General features: G+C 51.2%; 1 protein-coding gene across 3 annotated transcripts in view; it reads left to right on the top strand.

Moving 5' to 3' along the window:
• PREB (prolactin regulatory element binding) overlaps nt 1-16,766 on the top strand; it is a 61,923-nt gene extending 45,157 nt beyond the window's left edge. For 2 of the 3 annotated variants that reach the window (XM_068279795.1, XM_068279796.1), the window contains exons 7-10: nt 5,833-6,006; nt 6,178-6,250; nt 6,355-6,514; nt 10,988-16,279. In XM_068279795.1, coding sequence (XP_068135896.1) covers nt 5,833-6,006; nt 6,178-6,250; nt 6,355-6,514; nt 10,988-11,082 — 502 coding nt within the window. In that variant the 3' untranslated portion in view covers nt 11,083-16,279. Of the gene's footprint in view, nt 1-5,832; nt 6,007-6,177; nt 6,251-6,354; nt 6,515-10,987; nt 16,280-16,342 lie in introns of those variants that run through there. The other variant, XM_068279797.1, reaches the window with a different exon arrangement.
• The last annotated feature ends 4,085 nt before the right edge of the window (nt 16,767-20,851 follow it).

The raw sequence follows: 20,851 nt of genomic DNA, 5'->3' as shown, positions 1-20,851 counted from the left end.
CCTAGCTCGGAGAACAGTGTTGGGGTTCCTAGCTCGGAGAACAGTGTTGGGGTTCCTAGCTCGGAGAACAGTGTTGGGGTTCCTAGCTCGGAGAACAGTGTTGGGGTTCCTAGCTCGGAGAACAGTGTTGGGGTTCCTAGCTCGGAGAACAGTGTTGAGGTTCCTAGCTCGGAGAACAGTGTTGAGGTTCCTAGCTCGGAGAACAGTGTTGGGGTTCCTAGCTTGGAGAACAGTGTTGGGGTTCCTAGCTCGGTGAACAGGGAGGGATTCCTAGCTCAGAGAACAGTGTTGGGGGTTCCTAGCTCAGTGAACAGAGAGGGATTCCTTGCTCGGAGACCAGTGTTGGGGTTCCTAGCTCGGAGACCAGTGTTGGGGGGGTTCCTAGCTCGGAGAACAGGGAGGGATTCCTAGCTCGGAGAACAGTGTTGGGGTTCCTAGCTCGGTGAACAGGGAGAGATTCCTAGCTTGGTGAACAGGGAGAGATTCCTAGCTCGGAGAACAGTGTTGGGGTTCCTAGCTTGGTGAACAGGGAGAGATTCCTAGCTTGGTGAACAGGGAGAGATTCCTAGCTTGGTGAACAGGGAGAGATTCCTAGCTTGGTGAACAGGGAGAGATTCCTAGCTTGGTGAAAAGGAAGAGATTCCTAGCTCGGAGAACAGTTTTGGGGTTCCTAGCTCGGAGAACAGTGTTGGGGTTCCTAGCTCGGAGAACAGTGTTGGGGTTCCTAGCTCGGAGAACAGTGTTGGGGTTCCTAGCTCGGAGAACAGTGTTGGGGTTCCTAGCTCGGAGAACAGTGTTGGGGTTCCTAGCTCGGAGAAAAGTGTTGGGGTTCCTAGCTCGGAGAACAGTGTTGGGGTTCCTAGCTTGGAGAACAGTGTTGGGGTTCCTAGCTCGGTGAACAGGGAGGGATTCCTAGCTCAGAGAACAGTGTTGGGGGTTCCTAGCTCTGTGAACAGAGAGGGATTCCTAGCTCGGAGAACAGTGTTGGGGTTCCTAGCTCGGTGAACAGGAAGAGATTCCTAGCTCGGAGAACAGTGTTGGGGTTCTTAGCTTGGTGAACAGGGAGAGATTCCTAGCTCTGAGAACAGTGTTGGGGTTCCTAGCTCGGAGAACAGGGAGAGATTCCTAGCTTGGTTAACGCAGGGATTGCTAGCTTGGTGAACAGGGAGAGATTCCTAGCTCGGAGAACAGTGTTGGGGTTCCTAGCTCGGAGACCAGGGAGAGATTCCTAGCTCGGAGAACAGTGTTGGGGTTCCTAGCTCGGAGAACAGTGTTGGGGGTTCCTAGCTCGGAGAACAGGGAGAAATTCCTAGCTCGGAGAACAGTTTTGGGGTTCCTAGCTTGGTGAACAGGGAGAGATTCCTAGCTCGGAGAACAGTGTTGGGGTTCCTAGCTCGGAGAACAGGGAGGGATTCCTAGCTCGGAGAACAGTGTTGAGGTTCCTAGCTCGGTGAACAGGGAGAGATTCCTTGCTCGGAGAACAGTGTTGGGGTTCCTAGCTCGGAGAACAGGGAGAGATTCCTAGCTCGGAGAACAGTGTTGGGGTTCCTAGCTCGGAGAACAGTGTTGGGGTTCCTAGCTCGGAGAACAGTGTTGGGGTTCCTAGCTCGGAGAACAGTGTTGGGGTTCCTAGCTCGGAGAACAGTGTTGGGGTTCCTAGCTCGGAGAACAGGGAGAGATTCCTAGCTCGGAGAACAGTGTTGGGGTTCCTAGCTCGGAGAACAGGGAGAGATTCCTAGCTCTGAGAACAGTGTTGGGGTTCCTAGCTCGGTGCACAGTGTTGGGGCTCATAGCTCGGAGAACGGTGTTGGGGTTCCTAGCTCGGAGCACAGGGAGAGATTCCTAGCTCTGAGAACAGTGTTGGGGGTTCCTAGCTCGGAGAACAGTGTTGGGGTTCCTAGCTCGGAGCACAGGGAGAGATTCCTAGCTCGGAGAACAGTGTTGGGGTTCCTAGCTCTGAGAACAGTGTTGGGGTTCCTAGCTCGGAGCACAGTGTTGGGGTTCCTAGCTCGGAGAACAGTGTTGGGGTTCCTAGCTTGGAGAATGGAGAGATTCCTAGCTCTGAGAACAGTGTTGGAGTTCCTAGCTCTGAGAACAGTGTTAGGGTTCCTAGCTCGGAGAACAGGGAGAGATTCCTAGCTCGGAGAACATTGTTGGGGTTCCTAGCTCGGAGAACAGGGAGGGATTCCTAGCTCGGAGAACAGTGTTGGGGTTCCTAGCTCGGAGAACAGGGAGAGATTCCTAGCTCGAAGAACAGTGTTGGGGGTTCCTACCTCGGAGAACAGAGAGAGATTCCTAGCTCGGAGAACAGTGTTGGGGTTTCTAGCTTGGTGAACAGGGAGAGATTCCTAGCTCGGAGAACAGTGTTGGGGTTCCTAGCTTGGTGAACAGGGAGAGATTCCTAGCTCGGAGAACAGTGTTGGGGTTCTAGCTCGGAGAACCAGGGAGAGATTCCTAGCTCGGAGAACAGTGTTGGGGTTCCTAGCTCGGAGCACAGTGTTGGGGTTCCTAGCTCGGAGAACAGTGTTGGGGTTACTAGCTCGGAGCACAGTGTTGGGGTTCCTAGCTTGGAGAACAGTGTTGGGGTTCCTAGCTCGGAGAACAGTGTTGGGGTTCCTAGCTCGGAGAACAGGGAGAGATTCCTAGCTCGGAGAACAGTGTTGGGGTTCCTAGCTCTGAGAACAGTGTTGGGGTTCCTAGCTCGGAGAACAGTGTTGGGGTTCCTAGCTCTGAGAACAGTGTTGGGGTTCCTAGCTCGGAGAACAGGGAGAGATTCCTAGCTCGGAGAACAGTGTTGGGGTTCCTAGCTCTGAGAACAGGTAGGGATTCCTAGCTCGGAGAACAGTGTTGGGGTTCCTCGCTCGGAGAACAGGGAGAGATTCCTAGCTCGGAGAACAGTGTTGGGGTTCCTAGCTCGGAGAACAGGGAGAGATTCCTAGCTCGGAGAACAGTGTTGGGGTTCCTAGCTCGGAGAACAGGGAGGGATTCCTAGCTCGGAGAACAGTGTTGGGGTTCCTAGCTCGGAGAACAGGGAGAGATTCCTAGCTTGGAGAACAGTGTTGGGGTTCCTAGCTCTGAGAACAGTGTTGGGGTTCCTAGCTCTGAGAACAGTGTTGGGGTTCCTAGCTCGGAGAACAGTGTTGGGGTTCCTAGCTCGGAGAACAGTGTTGGGGTTCCTAGCTCGGAGAACAGTGTTGGGGTTCCTAGCTCGGAGAACAGTGTTGGGGTTCCTAGCTCGGAGCATAGGGAGAGATTCCTAGCTCGGAAAACATTGTTGGGGTTCCTAGCTCTGCGAACAGGGAGAGATTCCTAGCTCGGAGAACAGTGTTGGGGTTCCTAGCTCTGAGAACAGTGTTGGGGTTCCTAGCTCTGAGAACAGTGTTGGGGTTCCTAGCTCTGAGAACAGTGTTGGGGTTCCTAGCTCTGAGAACAGTGTTGGGGTTCCTAGCTCGGAGAACGGAGAGATTCCTAGCTCTGAGAACAGTGTTGGGGTTCCTAGCTCTGAGAACAGTGTTGGGGTTCCTAGCTCTGAGAACAGTGTTGGGGTTCCTAGCTCGGAGCACAGGGAGAGATTCCTAGCTCTGAGAACAGTGTTGGGGTTCCTAGCTCTGAGAACAGTGTTGGGGTTCCTAGCTCTGAGAACAGTGTTGGGGTTCCTAGCTCGGAGCACAGGGAGAGATTCCTAGCTCGGAGCACAGGAAGAGATTCCTAGCTCGGAGAACAGTGTTGGGGTTCCTAGCTCTGAGAACAGTGTTGGGGTTCCTAGCTCTGAGAACAGTGTTGGGGTTCCTAGCTCGGAGCACAGTGTTGGGGTTCCTAGCTCTGAGAACAGTGTTGGGGTTCCTAGCTCGGAGAACGGAGATTCCTAGCTCTGAGAACAGTGTTGGGGTTCCTAGCTCTGAGAACAGTGTTGGGGGTTCCTAGCTCTGAGAACAGTGTTGGGGTTTCTAGCTCTGAGAACAGTGTTGGGGTTCCTAGCTCGGAGAACAGTGTTGGGGTTCCTAGCTCGGAGAACGGAGAGATTCCTAGCTCTGAGAACAGTGTTGGGGTTCCTAGCTCTGAGAACAGTGTTGGGGTTCCTAGCTTGGAGAACGGAGAGATTCCTAGCTCTGAGAACAGTGTTGGGGTTTCTAGCTCTGAGAACAGTGTTGGGGTTCCTAGCTCGGAGAACGGAGAGATTCCTAGCTCGGAGCACAGTGTTGGGGTTCCTAGCTCGGAGCACAGTGTTGGGGTTCCTAGCTCGGAGAACAGTGTTGGGGTTCCTAGCTCGGAGAACAGTGTTGGGGTTCCTAGCTCTGAGAACAGTGTTGGGGTTCCTAGCTCAGAGAACAGTGTTGGGGTTCCTAGCTCGGAGAACGGAGAGATTCCTAGCTCGGAGAACAGTGTTGGGGTTCCTAGCTCGGAGAACAGTGGGTAACCATATTTACAGCTTTTTCACTAATTCGGCAAAGATCTAGTTTCTAAATGTTGATGTCCTTTCCATGGAGATACACATGTGAACGCTATATTTTTGCTCCATTTGCCAGAATTAATGAAATGCGTTTCACCAGTATATTTTACTATAAGTCATCTGGTACACTTGTTGGTATATTGAGTAAATCATACTACCCTGATAATATTAATGTGAATCTGACCAGTCTAGCCAGTGGAGTGCCAACTCTATTTGCAACTTTCATTTCAAGAGATCTGGTGTCTCAAAAGCAGGTAGGAATTCCTTAGAAGCTGATACATTCCAGGCGTTTCTTGTTCTATGGATGTTATTGGCTGGTCTGTGTGTGTGGTGTGACGCTGGTGGTAAGGAAAGATACCTGCTCTTTTGTAGGTTAAGTTAAAACTCTACACTCTGGTGGAGCTCTGTGGTGCTTACACACATCAGTCGTGACTGGTATATAGTGAGTAGCAGTCTCATCCGACCTCAGCCTGCTGGAGGCAATTGAGATCTCTTCTCGGGAGGGATGGGAAAGTGGAACGATTACAAGACAATTGGGTTACAGTCGTCTTCCACTGTTTTTCATGTACCTGGTATGATTATTCCTTCCTAGAAGCCATAATAAATCCCTGGTGGAACCAATGGGAAGGCCTTTTGTTCCAGGTGAGGGATCATTAACCAAGTCCACCTAGTTACCTGGACCATGCCTGGCCTCTGTGGTTTATTATGCCATCACTTTAGGGTAACATAATGGACATTTTAGATACATTTGAAGGGTGGCAGCATAACAAAGACTCTTATGTGCCCTACTGATGTGGTGAGCTTCTATTGTCTGAACATTAGGGCTGGAGACAACTTAGATTGGCCAGAGAAGGTATGTCTGTGGATTAGGAGGATTTTGTCTGGAGCTGTTTACGAGTTCTCCAGCATAATGCTTGGCAGTTTGAAGGACGTTGGTTCCACCATGTATTAGTCTTATCCCTGACGTTCTTGGACAACTCTGGTCTTCTTGTCCATGGTTGCTAGTTTGGAATCTGATTGCTTGCTTCTGGACAGGTGTCTTTTTTTATGCAGGTCCTGAAACAAGCTGGGATTAGAAGTCCTTGCAGAAAGTGCTCCTCAGCTCATCACCTGCATACAGTGAAGACACCTGGGAGCCTGAAATCTTGCTGACTGATCGGGGTTCAGATACTTATTTCACTCATTACAATGCACATCAAGCTCTGACTTTGAGGCACTGGGTTTCTGAGGGTTGTTCTGTTTTTATTCTGAACCTGCCATCAGTTATAGATTGCTCATTTCTTCAGCAAGGGATCCCATACTTCATTCCCTGACTGTATCTGTATGATATTTCCCACCGGACGCTTCTAGTAACACGTGTGTATATCACATGATCTTCACAGGTTTGGAAAAGTCACGGATCAGAAGAAAGCTCTTCGTCTCTACACTGTTCAGATCCCCCATAAAAGGGAACGCAGAGCTCCGCCCTGTTACATCACCAAGTGGGATGGACTCAGCTTTCTACCACTGCTGACCGAGCCATGTGGTAATGAGGTCATTTCCTGCCTGGCTGTCAGGTGAGTTCCCCATCTCTCTGGCCCAGCCATGCAGTAATGAGGTAATTTCCTGTCAGGTGATTTCCCCTTCTCTCACACCCGGCAATGTGAAGAGATACCTCTGACTTTCGGCTGTAGATGGATGGAGGGGAGGTGTTTGCTTTCGCTCCGTAAATAATGTGTGTTTTTCAGTGACTGCGGGACGTTCCTGGGCCTGGGCTCTGTCACCGGATCTGTGGCTATATACATCTCCTTTTCCCTGCAGGTAGGTGAATAGCCCACTGAGAGGAGATCAGACCGTAGTCAGCCCACGCTGCTGTGACGAGACAGTCCGGCCCACACTGTGTCTTCTTGTCTTCTTTCCTGTAGAGGCTGTACCATGTGACTGAGGCTCATGGAATTGTAGTGACAGACCTTGCCTTCTTTCCTGACACCGCACAAGGGAGAGCGCTGCGTGGAGACAATGAGACTGCCATGTTAAGTGTGGCTGTGGACAGTCGCTGCAAGCTACACGTGGTGCCCAACAGAAGTAAGTCATGGCCCCTTGTCCTATAAGACTATAGCGTAGATGAGAGAGGAACTCCGGGGCCTGTTATGAACCAAGGAAGCCTGGGTCCTCTACAGTTGGGGAGGGGATTCATGTTGTGTAGATGGGAGAGATGCCCCAGGAGCTGGATTATGTAACATGGAATCTTTTGCAGTTGGGTAATTTGGTGACTGTAGTGTGGATGGGAGAGGAATCCCCAGTATCCCATCTATGAAGCAGGTAGATAGGAGAGGAATTCCCAGAAGCCTGTGTCCTGGCTGGTTGGAGGACATGATGACTGTAGTGAAGGTGGGAGAGGAATCCCTGAAGCCTGTGTCCTGGCTGGTTGGAGCATGTGATGACTGTAGTGTAGATGGGAGAGGAATCCCTGAAGCCTGTGTCCTGGCTGGTTGGAGGACATGATGACTGTAGTGTAGATGGGAGAGGAATCCTAGAAGCCTGTATCCTGGCTGGTTGGAGGGCGTGATGACTGTAGTGTAGATGGGAGAGGAATCCCAAAAGCCTGTGTCCTGGCTGGTTGGAAGACATGATGACTGTAGTATAGGTGGGAAAGAGGAATCCCAGAAGCATGTGTCCTGGCTGGTTGGAGGATGTGATGACTGTAGTGTAGATGGGAGAGGAATCCCAGAAGCCTGTGTCCTGGCTGGTTGGAGGACATGATGACTGTAGTGTAGATGGGAGAGGAATCCCAGAAGCCTGTATCCTGGCTGGTTGGAGGGCGTGATGACTGTGGGGTAGATGGGAGAGGAATCCCAGAAGCCTGTGTCCTGGCTGGTTGGAGGACGTGATGACTGTAGTGTAGATGGGAGAGGAATTCCAGAAGCCTGTGTCCTGGCTGGTTGGAGGACGTGATGACTGTAGTATAGGTGGGAGAGGAATCCCAGAAGCCTGTGTCCTGGCTGGTTGGAGGACGTGATGACTGTAGTATAGGTGGGAGAGGAATCCCAGAAGCCTGTGTCCTGGCTGGTTGGATGACGTGATGCCTGTAGGGTAGGCGGGAGAGGAATCCCAGAAGCCCGTGTCCTGGCTGGTTGGAGGATGTGATGACTGTAGTGTAGATGGGAGAGGATTCCTAGATTCCCAGAAGCCTGTGTCCTGGCTGGTTGGAGGACGTGATGACTGTGGGGTAGATGGTAGAGGAATCCCAGAAGCCAGTGTCCCAGCTGGTTGGAGGACGTGATGGCTGTAGGGTAGGTGGTAGAGGAATCCCAGAATCCTGTGTCCTGGCTGGTTGGAGGAGGTGATGACTGTGGGGTAGATGGGAGAGTAATCCCAGAATCCTGTGTCCTGGCTGGTTGGAAGACGTGATGACTGTAGTGTAGATGGGAGAGGAATCCCAGAAGCCTGTGTCCTGGCTGGTTGGAGGACGTGATGGCTGTAGGGTAGGTGGTAGAGGAATCCCAGAAGCCAGTGTCCTGGCTGGTTGGAGGATGTGATGACTGTGGGGTAGATGGGAGAGGAATCCCAGAAGCCTGTGTCCTGGCTGATTGGAGGACATGATGACTGTAAGGTAGATTGAATAGGATTCCCAGAAAGCTGTGTCCTGGCTGATTGGAGGATGTGATCTCTGTAGTGTAGATTGGAGAAGAATCCCAGAAACCTGTGTTCTTGCTGGTTGGAGGATGTGATGACTGTAGTGTAGATGGAGGGGAATCCCAGAAGCCCGTGTCCTGGCTGGTTGGAGGACATGATGGCTGTAGTGTAGATGAGAGAGGAATCCCAGAAGCCTGTGTCCTGGCTAGTTGGAGGACATGATGGCTGTAGTGTAGATGAGAGAGGAATCCCAGAAGCCTGTGTCCTGGCTTGTTGGAGGACATGATGGCTGTAGTGTATATGAGAGGTGGAATCCCAGAAGCTTGTGTCTTGGCCATGTGAGGGAGATGGTGACTGTATTATAGATGGGAAAATATCACCTGGAACCCATCTATGAAGCAGGGAGGCCTGTGTCCCGGATGGTTGGAGGACATGATGATTGTAGTGTAGATGGGAGAGGAGTCATAGGAGACCTGTTTTGAAAAGCTGAAACTTATTTCATAGTTGGTTTGGGATAGAATGTGATTGTAGTGTAGGTGGAATAGGATTCTTATTAGGCTGTTTATGACAAGTAGAAGTCTTGTTCATGTTGGATGGAGGGTGGATATACTGTAGGTGGAAGAAGATCCATAGGGGGCTGTTTATGACAAGTAGAAGTCTTGTTCATGTTGGATGGAGGGTGGGTATAGTGTAGGTGGAAGGGGAGCCATAGGGGGCTGTTTATGACAAGTAGAAGTCTTGTTGATGTTGGATGGAGGGTGGATATAGTGTAGGTGGGAGAAGATCCATAGGGGGCTGTTTATGACAAGTAGAAGTCTTGTCCATGTTGGACGGAGGGTGGATATAGTGTAGGTGGGAGAAGATCCATAGGGGGCTGTTCATGACAAGTAGAAGTCTTGTTCATGTTGGATGGAGGGTGGATATAGTGTAGGTGGAAGGAGAGCCACAGGGGGCTGTTTATGACAAGTAGAAGTCTTGTTCATGTTGGATGGAGGGTGGATATAGTGTAGGTGGAAGGGGAGCCCTAGGGGGATGTTTATGACAAGTAGAAGTCTTGTTCATGTTGGATGGAGGGTGGATAATAGTGTAGGTGGAAGGGGAGCCCTAGGAGGCTGTTTATGACAAGTAGAAGTCTTGTTCATGTTGGATGGAGGGTGGATAATAGTGTAGGTGGAAGGGGAGCCCTAGGAGGCTGTTTATGACAAGTAGAAGTCTTGTTCATGTTGGATGGAGGGTGGATATAGTGTAGATGGAAGGGGAGCCCTAGGAGGCTGTTTATGACAAGTAGAAGTATTGTTCATGTTGGATGGAGGGTGGATATAGTGTAGGTGGAAGGGGAGCCCTAGGAGGCTGTTTATGACAAGTAGAAGTCTTGTCCATGTTGGATGGAGGGTGGATATAGTGTAGGTGGAAGGGGAGCCATAGAAGGCTGTTTATGACAAGTAGTCTTGTTCATGTTGGATGGAGGGTGGATATAGTGTAGGTGGAAGGGGAGCCATAGGGGACTGTTTATGACAAGTAGAAGTCTTGTCCATGTTGGATGGAGGGTGGATATAGTGTAGGTGGAAGGGGAGCCCTAGGGGGCTGTTTATGACAAGTAGAAGTCTTCTCCATGTTGGATGGAGGGTGGATATAGTGTAGGTGGAAGGGGAGCCCTAGGAGGCTGTTTATGACAAGTAGAAGTCTTGTCCATGTTGGATGGAGGGTGGATATAGTGTAGGTGGAAGAAGATCCATAGGAGGCTGTTTATGACAAGTAGAAGTCTTGTCCATGTTGGATGGAGGGTGGATATAGTGTAGGTGGAAGGGGAACCCTAGGGGGCTGTTTATGACAAGTAGAAGTCTTGTCCATGTTGGATGGAGGGTGGATATAGTGTAGGTGGGAGAAGATCCATAGGGGGCTGTTTATGACAAGTAGAAGTCTTGTCCATGTTGGATGGAGGGTGGATATAGTGTAGGTGGAAGGGGAGCTCTAGGAGGCTGTTTATGACAAGTAGAAGTCTTGTTCATGTTGGATGGAGGGTGGATATAGTGTAGGTGGAAGGGGAGCCCTAGGGGGCTGTTTATGACAAGTAGAAGTCTTGTCCATGTTGGATGGAGGGTGGATATAGTGTAGGTGGAAGAAGATCCATAGGGGGCTGTTTATGACAAGTAGAAGTCTTGTCCATGTTAGATGGGGGGTGGATATAGTGTAGGTGGAAGAAGATCCATGGGGGGCTGTTTATGACAAGTAGAAGTCTTGTCCATGTTGGATGGGGGGTGGATATAGTGTAGGTGGGAGAAGATCCATAGGGGGCTGTTTATGACAAGTAGAAGTCTTGTCCATGTTGGATGGAGGGTGGATATAGTGTAGGTGGAAGGGGAGCCCTAGGAGGCTGTGTATGACAAGTAGAAGTCTTGTCCATGTTTGATGGAAGGTGGATATAGTGTAGGTGGAAGGGGAGCCATAGGAGGCTGTTTATGACAAGTAGAAGTCTTGTTCATGTTGGATGGAGGGTGGATATAGTGTAGGTGGAAGGGGAGCCAAAGGGGGCTGTTTATGACAAGTAGAAGTCTTGTCCATGTTGGATGGAGGGTGGATATAGTGTAGGTGGAAGGGGAGCCATAGGAGGCTGTTTATGACAAGTAGAAGTCTTGTCCATGTTGGGTGGAGGGTGGATATAGTGTAGGTGGAAGGGGAGCCATAGGGGGCTGTTTATGACAAGTAGAAGTCTTGTTCATGTTGGATGGAGGGTGGATATAGTGTAGGTGGAAGGGGAGACCTAGGAGGCTGTTTATGACAAGTAGAAGTCTTGTCCATGTTGGATGGAGGGTGGATATAGTGTAGGTGGGGAAGGAGTCTTCACAGCCTGTTAGTGAACAGTAGAAATTGTTTCCTGGCATTCAACTTTTTTGATTGGTGTCTCCGATTTCTTGCCTCTAGAGAGTTTCCCTGTGTGGCTGGTCCTCCTCTTCAGTGCCGCCCTGGTGGTTTTGGTGATTATTCTGCTCCAGAACACATTTCCGGATTACTTCTAGGATATCTGCTGTGTCAGTGGAGCCAGAGATTGAATGGGCCCAGTCAGAGGATAAATCTCGAGATGTGGGCAGTATTGTATGTGCCGCACTGTATGTGCGATCTATGGATGGACGGTTGGCCGACTGGACTGCGGTGTTTATGAAGGACCATCTGAGGGCGTGTTTCGTCAGCTTCCTGTTCCACCTTCTTTACATTCCTTATCTGCTGCTGGAGGGCCAGAAAAATGACTGCACTAATCAGAGACATTATTTATATTGTAGATGTCAGTGACATCAGCCCAGACCACCACACCAGAGATAATGACCTCAGCCCCACATCAGCACAGACCACCACACCAGAGATAATGACCTCAGCCCCACATCAGCCCAGACCACCACACCAGAGATAATGACCTCAGCCCCACATCAGCCCAGACCACCACACCAGAGATAATAATGACCTCACCCCCACATCTGCCCAGACCAACACACCAGAGATAATGACCTCAGCCCCACATCAGCCCAGACCACCACACCAGAGATAATGACCTCACCCCCACATCAGCCCAGACCACCACACCAGAGATGCCAGTGCCCTCACCCCCACATCTGCCCGGACCACCACACCAGAGATGCCAGTGACCTGACCCCCACATCTGCCCAGACCACCACACCAGAGATGCCAGTGCCCTCACCTCACATCTACCCAGACCACCACACCAGAGATGCCAGTGCCCTCACGCCCACATCTGCCCAGACCACCACACCAGAGATGCCAGTGCCCTCACCCCCACATCTGCCCAGACCACCACACCAGAGATGCCAGTGCCCTAACCTCACATCTACCCAGACCACCACACCAGAGATGCCAGTACCCTCACCCCCACATCTGCCCAGACCACCACACCAGAGATGCCAGTGACCTCACCCCGACATCTGCCCAGACCACAACACCAGAGATGCCAGTGCCCTCACCCCCACATCTGCCCAGACCACCACACCAGAGATGCCAGTGACCTTACCCCCACATCTGCCCAGACCACCACACCAGAGATGCCAGTGCCCTCACCTCACATCTGCCCAGACCACCACACCAGAGATGCCAGTGACCTCACCCCGACATCTGCCCAGACTAACACGCCAGAGATAATAATGACCTCACCTCACATCTGCCCAGACCACCACACCAGAGATAATAGTGACCTCACCTCACATCTACCCAGACCACCACACCAGAGATAATAGTGACCTCACCCCGACATCTGCCCAGACCACCACACCAGAGATGCCAGTGCACTCACCCCCACATCTGCCCAGACCACCACACCAGAGATGCCAGTGCCCTCACCCCGACATCTACCCAGACCACCACACCAGAGATAATAGTGACCTCACCCCGACATCTGCCCAGACCACCACACCAGAGAAAATAGTGACCTCACCTCACATCTGCCCAGACCACCACACTAGAGATAATAGTGACCTCACCTCACATCTGCCCAGACCACCACACCAGAGATGCCAGTGACCTCAGCCTCACATCTACCCAGACCACCACACCAGAGATAATAGTGACCTCACCTCACATCTGCCCAGACCACCACACCAGAGATGCCAGTGACCTCACCCCGACATCTGCCCAGACCACCACACCAGAGATGCCAGTGACCTCACCCCCACATCTGACCAGACCACCACACCAGAGATAATGACCTCACCTCACATCTGCCCAGACCACCACACCAGAGATGCCAGTGCACTCACCCCCACATCTGACCAGACCACCACACCAGAGATAATGACCTCACCTCACATCTGCCCAGACCACCACACCAGAGATAATGACCTCACCCCCACATCTGCCCAGACCACCACACCAGAGATAATGACCTCACCCCCACATCTGCCCAAACCACCACACCAGAGATGCCAGTTACCTCACCCCGACATCTGCCCAGACCACCACACCAGAGATAATAGTGATCTCACCTCACATCTGCCCAGACCACCACACCAGAGATAATAGTGACCTCACCTCACATCTGCCCAGACCACCACACCAGTGATGTCAGTGACCTCACCCCGACATCTGCCCAGACCACCACACCAGAGATGCCAGTGACCTCACCTCACATCTGCCCAGACCACCACACCAGAGATGCCAGTGACCTCAGCCTCACATCTGCACAGACCACCACACCAGAGATGCCAGTGACCTCAGCCTCACATCTGCACAAACCACCACACCAGAGATGCCAGTGACCTCAGCCTCACATCTGCCCAGACCACCACACCAGTGATGCCAGTGACCTCACCCCCACATCTGCCCAGACCACCACACCAGTGATGCCAGTGACCTCACCCCCACATCTGCCCAGACCACCACACCAGAGATGCCAGTGACCTCACCCCGACATCTGCTCAGACCACCACACCAGAGATGCCAGTGCACTCACCCCCACATCTGCCCAGACCACCACACCAGAGATAATAGTGACCTCACCTCACATCTGCCCAGACCACCACACCAGAGATGCCAGTGCCCTCACCTCACATCTGCCCAGACCACCACACCAGAGATAATAGTGACCTCACCTCACATCTGCCCAGACCACCACACCAGAGATGCCAGTGACCTCAGCCTCACATCTGCCCAGACCACCACACAAGAGATAATAGTGACCTCACCTCACATCTGCCCAGACCACCACACCAGAGATGCCAGTGCCCTCACCTCACATCTGCCCAGACCACCACACCAGAGATAATGACCTCACCCCCACATCTGCCCAGACCACCACACCAGAGATGCCAGTGACCTCACCCCCACATCTGCCCAGACCACCACACCAGAGATGCCAGTGACCTCACCTCACATCTTCCCAGACCACCACACCAGAAATGCCAGAGACCTCACCCCCACATCTGCCTAGACCACCACACCAGAGATGCCAGTGACCTCACCTCACATCTACCCAGACCACCACACCAGAGATAATAGTGACCTCACCCCGACATCTGCCCAGACCACCACACCAGAGATAATAGTGACCTCACCTCACATCTGCCCAGACCACCACACCAGAGATGCCAGTGACCTCAGCCTCACATCTGCACAGACCACCACACCAGAGATGCCAGTGACCTCAGCCTCACATCTGCACAGACCACCACACCAGAGATGCCAGTGACCTCAGCCTCACATCTGCCCAGACCACCACACCAGTGATGCCAGTGACCTCACCCCCACATCTGCCCAGACCACCACACCAGAGATGCCAGTGACCTCACCCCGACATCTGCCCAGACCACCACACCAGAGATAATAGTGACCTCACCTCACATCTGCCCAGACCACCACACCAGAGATGCCAGTGACCTCAGCCTCACATCTGCCCAGACCACCACACAAGAGATAATAGTGACCTCACCTCACATCTGCCCAGACCACCACACCAGAGATGCCAGTGCCCTCACCTCACATCTGCCCAGACCACCACACCAGAGATAATGACCTCACCCCCACATCTGCCCCGACCACCACACCACAGATGCCAGTGACCTCACCTCACATCTTCCCAGACCACCACACCAGAAATGCCAGAGACCTCACCCCCACATCTGCCCAGACCACCACACCAGAGATGCCAGTGCCCTCACCACCACATCTGCCCAGGCCACCACACCAGATAATAGTGACCTCACCTCACATCTGCCCAGACCACCACACCAGAGATAATGACCTCACCTCACATCTGCCCAGACCACCACACCAGAGATGCCAGTGACCTCAGCCTCACATCTGCCCAGACCACCACACAAGAGATAATAGTGACCTCACCTCACATCTGCCCAGACCACCACACCAGAGATGCCAGTGCCCTCACCTCACATCTGCCCAGACCACCACACCAGAGATAATGACCTCACCCCCACATCTGCCCCGACCACCACACCACAGATGCCAGTGACCTCACCTCACATCTTCCCAGACCACCACACCAGAAATGCCAGAGACCTCACCCCCACATCTGCCCAGACCACCACACCAGAGATGCCAGTGCCCTCACCACCACATCTGCCCAGGCCACCACACCAGATAATAGTGACCTCACCTCACATCTGCCCAGACCACCACACCAGAGATAATGACCTCACCTCACATCTGCCCAGACCACCACACCAGAGATGCCAGTGACCTCACCCCGACATCTGCCCAGACCACCACACCAGAGATGTTTGGACTGGACAAATTGCACCTCTTGCAACCACATAATTGCTACTCTGAGGTGTTGAAGGCCATGTTACGCTGACAACATTGCTGTGAGCTTTAACACAATGCAGTGCACAGCTCAGGTGAAGGAACTTTCCATGTTTCCCCATTGGTCAGCTATTGTCAGCTCACTCATGCATTGTAGCAGAGTTCTGCTGACCCCATACTTTGCTATGCATACCAAGGGCGCATGACAAGGCATGTAATAAAGTTTTTATGCCTTAAAGTCTTTGAATTTTCACTGCAAACTTAGCCTAACATTTCAGCAAGATGGCTGCTGTATGGGGGTTTACATTGGTGCCAGCTAACAGGTCCGATCTCAGCTCCGCCCTCCCGGCATAGGATGTACACTCAAGTCAGCTGACAGGCCTGATCTCAGCTCCGCCTCCTGGCATGGGGCATACACTCATGTCAGCTGACAGGCCTGATCCCAGCTCCGCCCTCCCGGCATAGGATGTACACTCAAGTCAGCTGACAGGCCTGATCTCAGCTCCGCCTCCTGGCATGGGGCGTACACTCATGTCAGCTGACAGGCCTGATCCCATCTCCGCCCTCCCGGCATAGGATGTACACTCATGTCAGCTGACAGGCCTGATCTCAGCTCCGCCTCCCGGCATGGGGCTTACACTATTGACAGCTGACGGGCCCGATCTCAGCTCCGTCCTCCCAGCATGGGGCTTACACTCATGTCAGCCGACATGCCCGATCCCAGCTCCGCCCTTTCAGTGTGGGTTGTGTATTTGTGTCAGCTGACAGAACTGGCTCCGTACTCCCAGTGTGGGGTGTAGTTATTTGCGGACAGGATGGGCTCCGCCCTCCCAGCCACTGCATGATTGTTGTGAAGCTGAGATAAAGCTGAAGCATTGACTCAGTATTTCTCCACCCCGCTGAGGGAGGTGGGGCTGTCGCCTGATCTCCTGACAAATAAAGGCATTATTATTCTTGCCTTCTTTGCATTTCTTTAGAATTTCTCTAGAATGAATGTTGTCTTGTGTTTTGTGTGAACAGACTGAAGAGATCTTTCCTCCCTTCCTCTGGAAAGTCAGCTGTGAAGGTCCAAAGGACAGGCGATGAGAGACTGAAGAGAATCAGGAGAAACGCCTTCCGATAAGATAGTGGAGGAATTCAGGTGCCGTACTATCCTCCTGGATACGGCCTAACCCAGTGATGGCTAACCTTGGCACTCCAGCTCTGACAAAACTACAAATCCCATCATGCCTCTGCCTCCACCGAGTTGTGCTTAGAGCTGTCAGATTATTGCAATGCCTCATTGGACTTGTAGTTCCACCACAGCTTGTTGTGCCAAGGTTAGTCATCACTGGCCTAACCTAATAAGGTGACACCAGGGGCCAGATACAATTCTCTTTTTCTCCTGAGATGTTGCATGTATATAAGCTGTCTGTACCACCAGCCTGCAAACTAACAGGATATAAGCCCGACGAAGGCTGCAAGGCCGAAAGCTTGCTTATTCTTATTCATTTGTAGTTAGCCAATAAATGGTATCATCCTGATTTATAACTTCTTGCATCTTCTCTTTAAAACAACTGTTCAGTACTTTGCAATTGAAAAAGTACCAACAATTAGGTGAAAAAGTACTATTAAATGTACAGTACAGACCAAAAGTGTGGACACACCTTTTCATTCAAAGAGTTTTCTTTGTTTTCATGACTATGAACATTGTAGATTCACACTGAAGGCATCCAAACTATGAAGTAACACATGTGGAAGTATAGTACATAACCATCAAGTGTGACACAGCTGAAAATATGTCATATTCTAGGTTCTTCAAAGTAGCCACCTTTTGCTGTGATTCCTGCTTTGCACACTCTTGGCATTCTCTTGATGAGCTTCAAGAGGTAGTCACCTGAAATGGTTTTCCCCTCACAGGTGTTCCCTGTCAGGTTTAATAAGTGGCATTTCTTGCCTTATAAATGGGGTTGGGACCATCAGTTGTGTTGTGGAGAAGTCAGGTGGATACACAGCTGATAGTCCTACTGAATAGACTGTTAGAATTTGTATTATGGCAAGAAAAAAGCAGAAAAGTAAAGAAAAACGAGTGGCCATCATTACTTTAAGAAATGAAGGTCAGTCAGTCTGAAAAATTGGGAAAGCTTTGAAAGTGTCCCCAAGTGCAGTCTCAAAAACCATCAAACGCTACAAAGAAACTGGCTCACATGCGGACCGTCCCAGGAAAGGAAGACCAAGAGTCACCTCTGCTGCGGAGGATAAGTTCACCGGAGTCACTAGCCTCAGAAATCGCAGGTTAACAGCAGCTCAGATTAGAGACCAGGTCAATGCCACACAGAGTTCTAGCAGCAGACACATCTCTAGAACAACTGTTACGAGGAGACTGCGTGAATCAGGCCTTCATGGTAGAATATCTGCTAGGAAACCACTGCTAAGGACAGGCAACATGTAGAAGAGACTTGTTTGGGCTAAAGAACACAAGGAATGGACATTAGACCAGTGGAAATCTGTGCTTCGGTCTGATGAGTCCAAATTTGAGATCTTTGGTTCCAACCACCGTGTCTTTGTGCGACGCAGAAAAGGTGAATGGATGGTCTCTACATGCCTGGTTCCCACTGTGAAGCATGGAGGAGGAGGTGTGATGGTGTGGGGGTGCTTTGCTGGTGACACTGTTGGGGATTTATTTAAAATTGAAGGCATACTGAACCAGCATGGCTACCACAGCATCTTGCAGCGGCATGCCTATTCTATCTGGTTTGCGTTTAGTTGGACCATCATTTATTTTTCAACAGGACAATGACCCCAAACACACCTCCAGGCTGTGTAAGGGCTATTTGACCAGGAAGGAGAGTGATGGGGTGCTGCGCCAGATGACCTGACCTCCACAGTCACCAGACCTGAACCCAATCGAGATGGTTTGGGGTAAGCTGGACCGCAGAGTGAAGGCAAAAGGGCCAGCAAGTGCTAAGCATCTCTGGGAACTTCTTCAAGACTGTTGGAAGAACATTTCAGGTGACTACCTCTTGCAGCTCATCAAGAGAATGCCAAGAGTGTGCAAAGCAGTAAGCAAAGCAAAAGCTGGCTACTTTGAAGAACCTAGAACATGACATATTTTCAGTTGTGTCACACTTTTTGGTTATGTACTATACTTCCACTTGTGTTCATTCATAATTTGGATGCCTTCAGTGTGAATCTACAATGTTCATAGTCATGAAAATAAAGAAAACTCTTTGAATGAGAAGGTGTGTCCAAACTTTTGGTCAGTACTGTATTTTGAGTGTTTTCCTGCTTGCTGGTGGTTTAAAGAGAACCTGTATCAAAAATACAGTTCCCCTGGGGGGTACTCGCCTCGGGAGGGGGAAGCCCCAGGGTCCCAATGAGGCTTCCCCCACCCCTGTAGCTGCAGGCAATCCAGCGCTGGCTCCCCCGAAGTCTCCGGCAATCCTCCCCCGACAAGCCTGATAAGCGCTGATTTTATTTACCTCTCCTGGCTCCAGAGGGGGCGCTGTTGTGGCTTTCCGGACAGAGATAGGCGAAAATAGCCGATCTCCGTCGGGTCCGCTGTATTGTGCAGGCACAGGAGACTTGCAGGAGACTTGCACCTGCGCAGTAGAGCTGCCTAACAGCAATCGGCTATTTCCGCCTATCTCTCCGAGCGGAGAGCCGATACTTGCACCTGCGCAGTAGAGCTGCCTAACAGCAATCGGCTATTTCCGCCTATCTCTCCGAGTGGAGAGCCGATACTTGCACCTGCGCAGTAGAGCTGCCTAACAGCAATCGGCTATTTCCGCCTATCTCTCCGAGCGGAGAGCCGATACTTGCACCTGCGCAGTAGAGCTGCCTAACAGCAATCGGCTATTTCCGCCTATCTCTCCGAGCGGAGAGCGGATACCGCGCCTGCGCTGGACTCGGGAAGGTAAATATTTACATCCCCGCTGTTCGGAGAGCTTTATTACTGCCGCCGTGGGACAGAGGAGGACGGGGGAAGCTTCAATAGGATCCAGAGGCTTCTCCCACCCCAGGTGAGTACTCCCCAGGGGAGATTTTTTTCATTACAGGTTTTCTTTAAAAGGCATTTTATAGGGAAGTTTGAAACTATCACCTGGTGGAAAACTCAGGAGGAAAAGTGAATTCCATATGGGCCCAGCTATCCTAGAAACACAGTACAGTTTTACACAGCCATGAATACAGAATGGTTTTACAAAATCCTTCAACAGCATCTTCCAACCCTCCAGCATGATGGAGCTCCGTGCCATAAGACCAAAGTGATCACTGAGTGCCTCGGGGAAATGTTGTGTCCATGGCCAGGAAACATCCTTCAACAGCATCTTCCAACCCTCCAGCATGATGGAGCTCCATGCCATAAGACCAAAGTGATCACTGAATGCCTCGGGGAAATGTTGTGTCCATGGCCAGGAAACATCCTTCAACAGCATCTTCCAACCCTCCAGCATGATGGAGCTCCGTGCCATAAGACCAAAGTGATCACTGAGTGCCTCGGGGAAATGTTGGGTCCATGGCCAGGAAACATCCTTCAACAGCATCTTCCAACCCTCCAGCATGATGGAGCTCCGTGCCATAAGACCAAAGTGAGCACTGAATGCCTCGGGGAAATGTTGTGTCCATGGCCAGGAAACTCAATCCGTAATCCTATTGACAACTTGTGATCAATCAACAAATAAACTGCAAACATTGATTATGAAAGAACGGGTTGCCATCACTCAGGATTTGGTCCAGAAGTTGATTGACGGCCTGCCAGGGCAAATTGCAGAGGTCTTAAACTAAAAAGGGTCAAGACTGCAAATATTGACTCTGCATACATGAGATGTATAGAAAAGGACACTTATGAAATGCCTGCAATTTATGCTTCAATACACCACTAAAACAATTGACAAAAAAGATCTGAAAACACTGAAGCAGCAAACTTGGTTAAAAACAGTATTTGTGCCATTCTCAGGACGTTTGACCAGGATTGTACTTAATCATTGCTTGCCACACTCAAGGCCCGGTGTCGCAGGAGGATTCACCTTATCTGTATTTCTGGTCCCATGATAGTTGGTGTCACCGTATTTATTTTCATTGACCCAATAAAGCTTGTGTTTAGTAGGTTAGGGCTGTATCCAGTAGGATAGTGTGACTCATTTGTTCCTCTGGTATGTTAGGGTAGTAGAGTAGGGTAGTGGATACTGGAGTGGTGTAGGGTAGTGGTGACTGGCGTGGAGTAGGGTAGTGGTGACTGGCGTGGAGTAGGGTAGTGGATACTGGAGTGGAGTAGGGTAGTGATGACTGGCGTGTAGTAGGGTAGTAGTGACTGGAGTGGAGTAGGGTAGTAGTGACTGGTGTGGAGTAGGGTAGTGGATACTGGAGTGGAGTAGGGTAGTGATGACTGGCGTGTAGTAGGGTAGTAGTGACTGGAGTGGAGTAGGGTAGTGGTGACTGGCGTGGAGTAGGGTAGTGGTGACTGGCATGGAGTAGGGTAGTGGTGGCCGGTGTGGAGTAGGGGAGTGGTGACTGGCATGTAGTAGGGTAGTGGTGACTGGAGTGGAGTAG

Source organism: Hyperolius riggenbachi, chromosome 4 (genome assembly GCF_040937935.1).
Source record: "Hyperolius riggenbachi isolate aHypRig1 chromosome 4, aHypRig1.pri, whole genome shotgun sequence".
In the NCBI taxonomy this organism is placed as follows: Eukaryota; Metazoa; Chordata; class Amphibia; order Anura; family Hyperoliidae; genus Hyperolius; species Hyperolius riggenbachi.
Note: the sequence above shows the minus strand (reverse complement) of the source record. Positions and strands in the feature narration are given on the sequence as shown.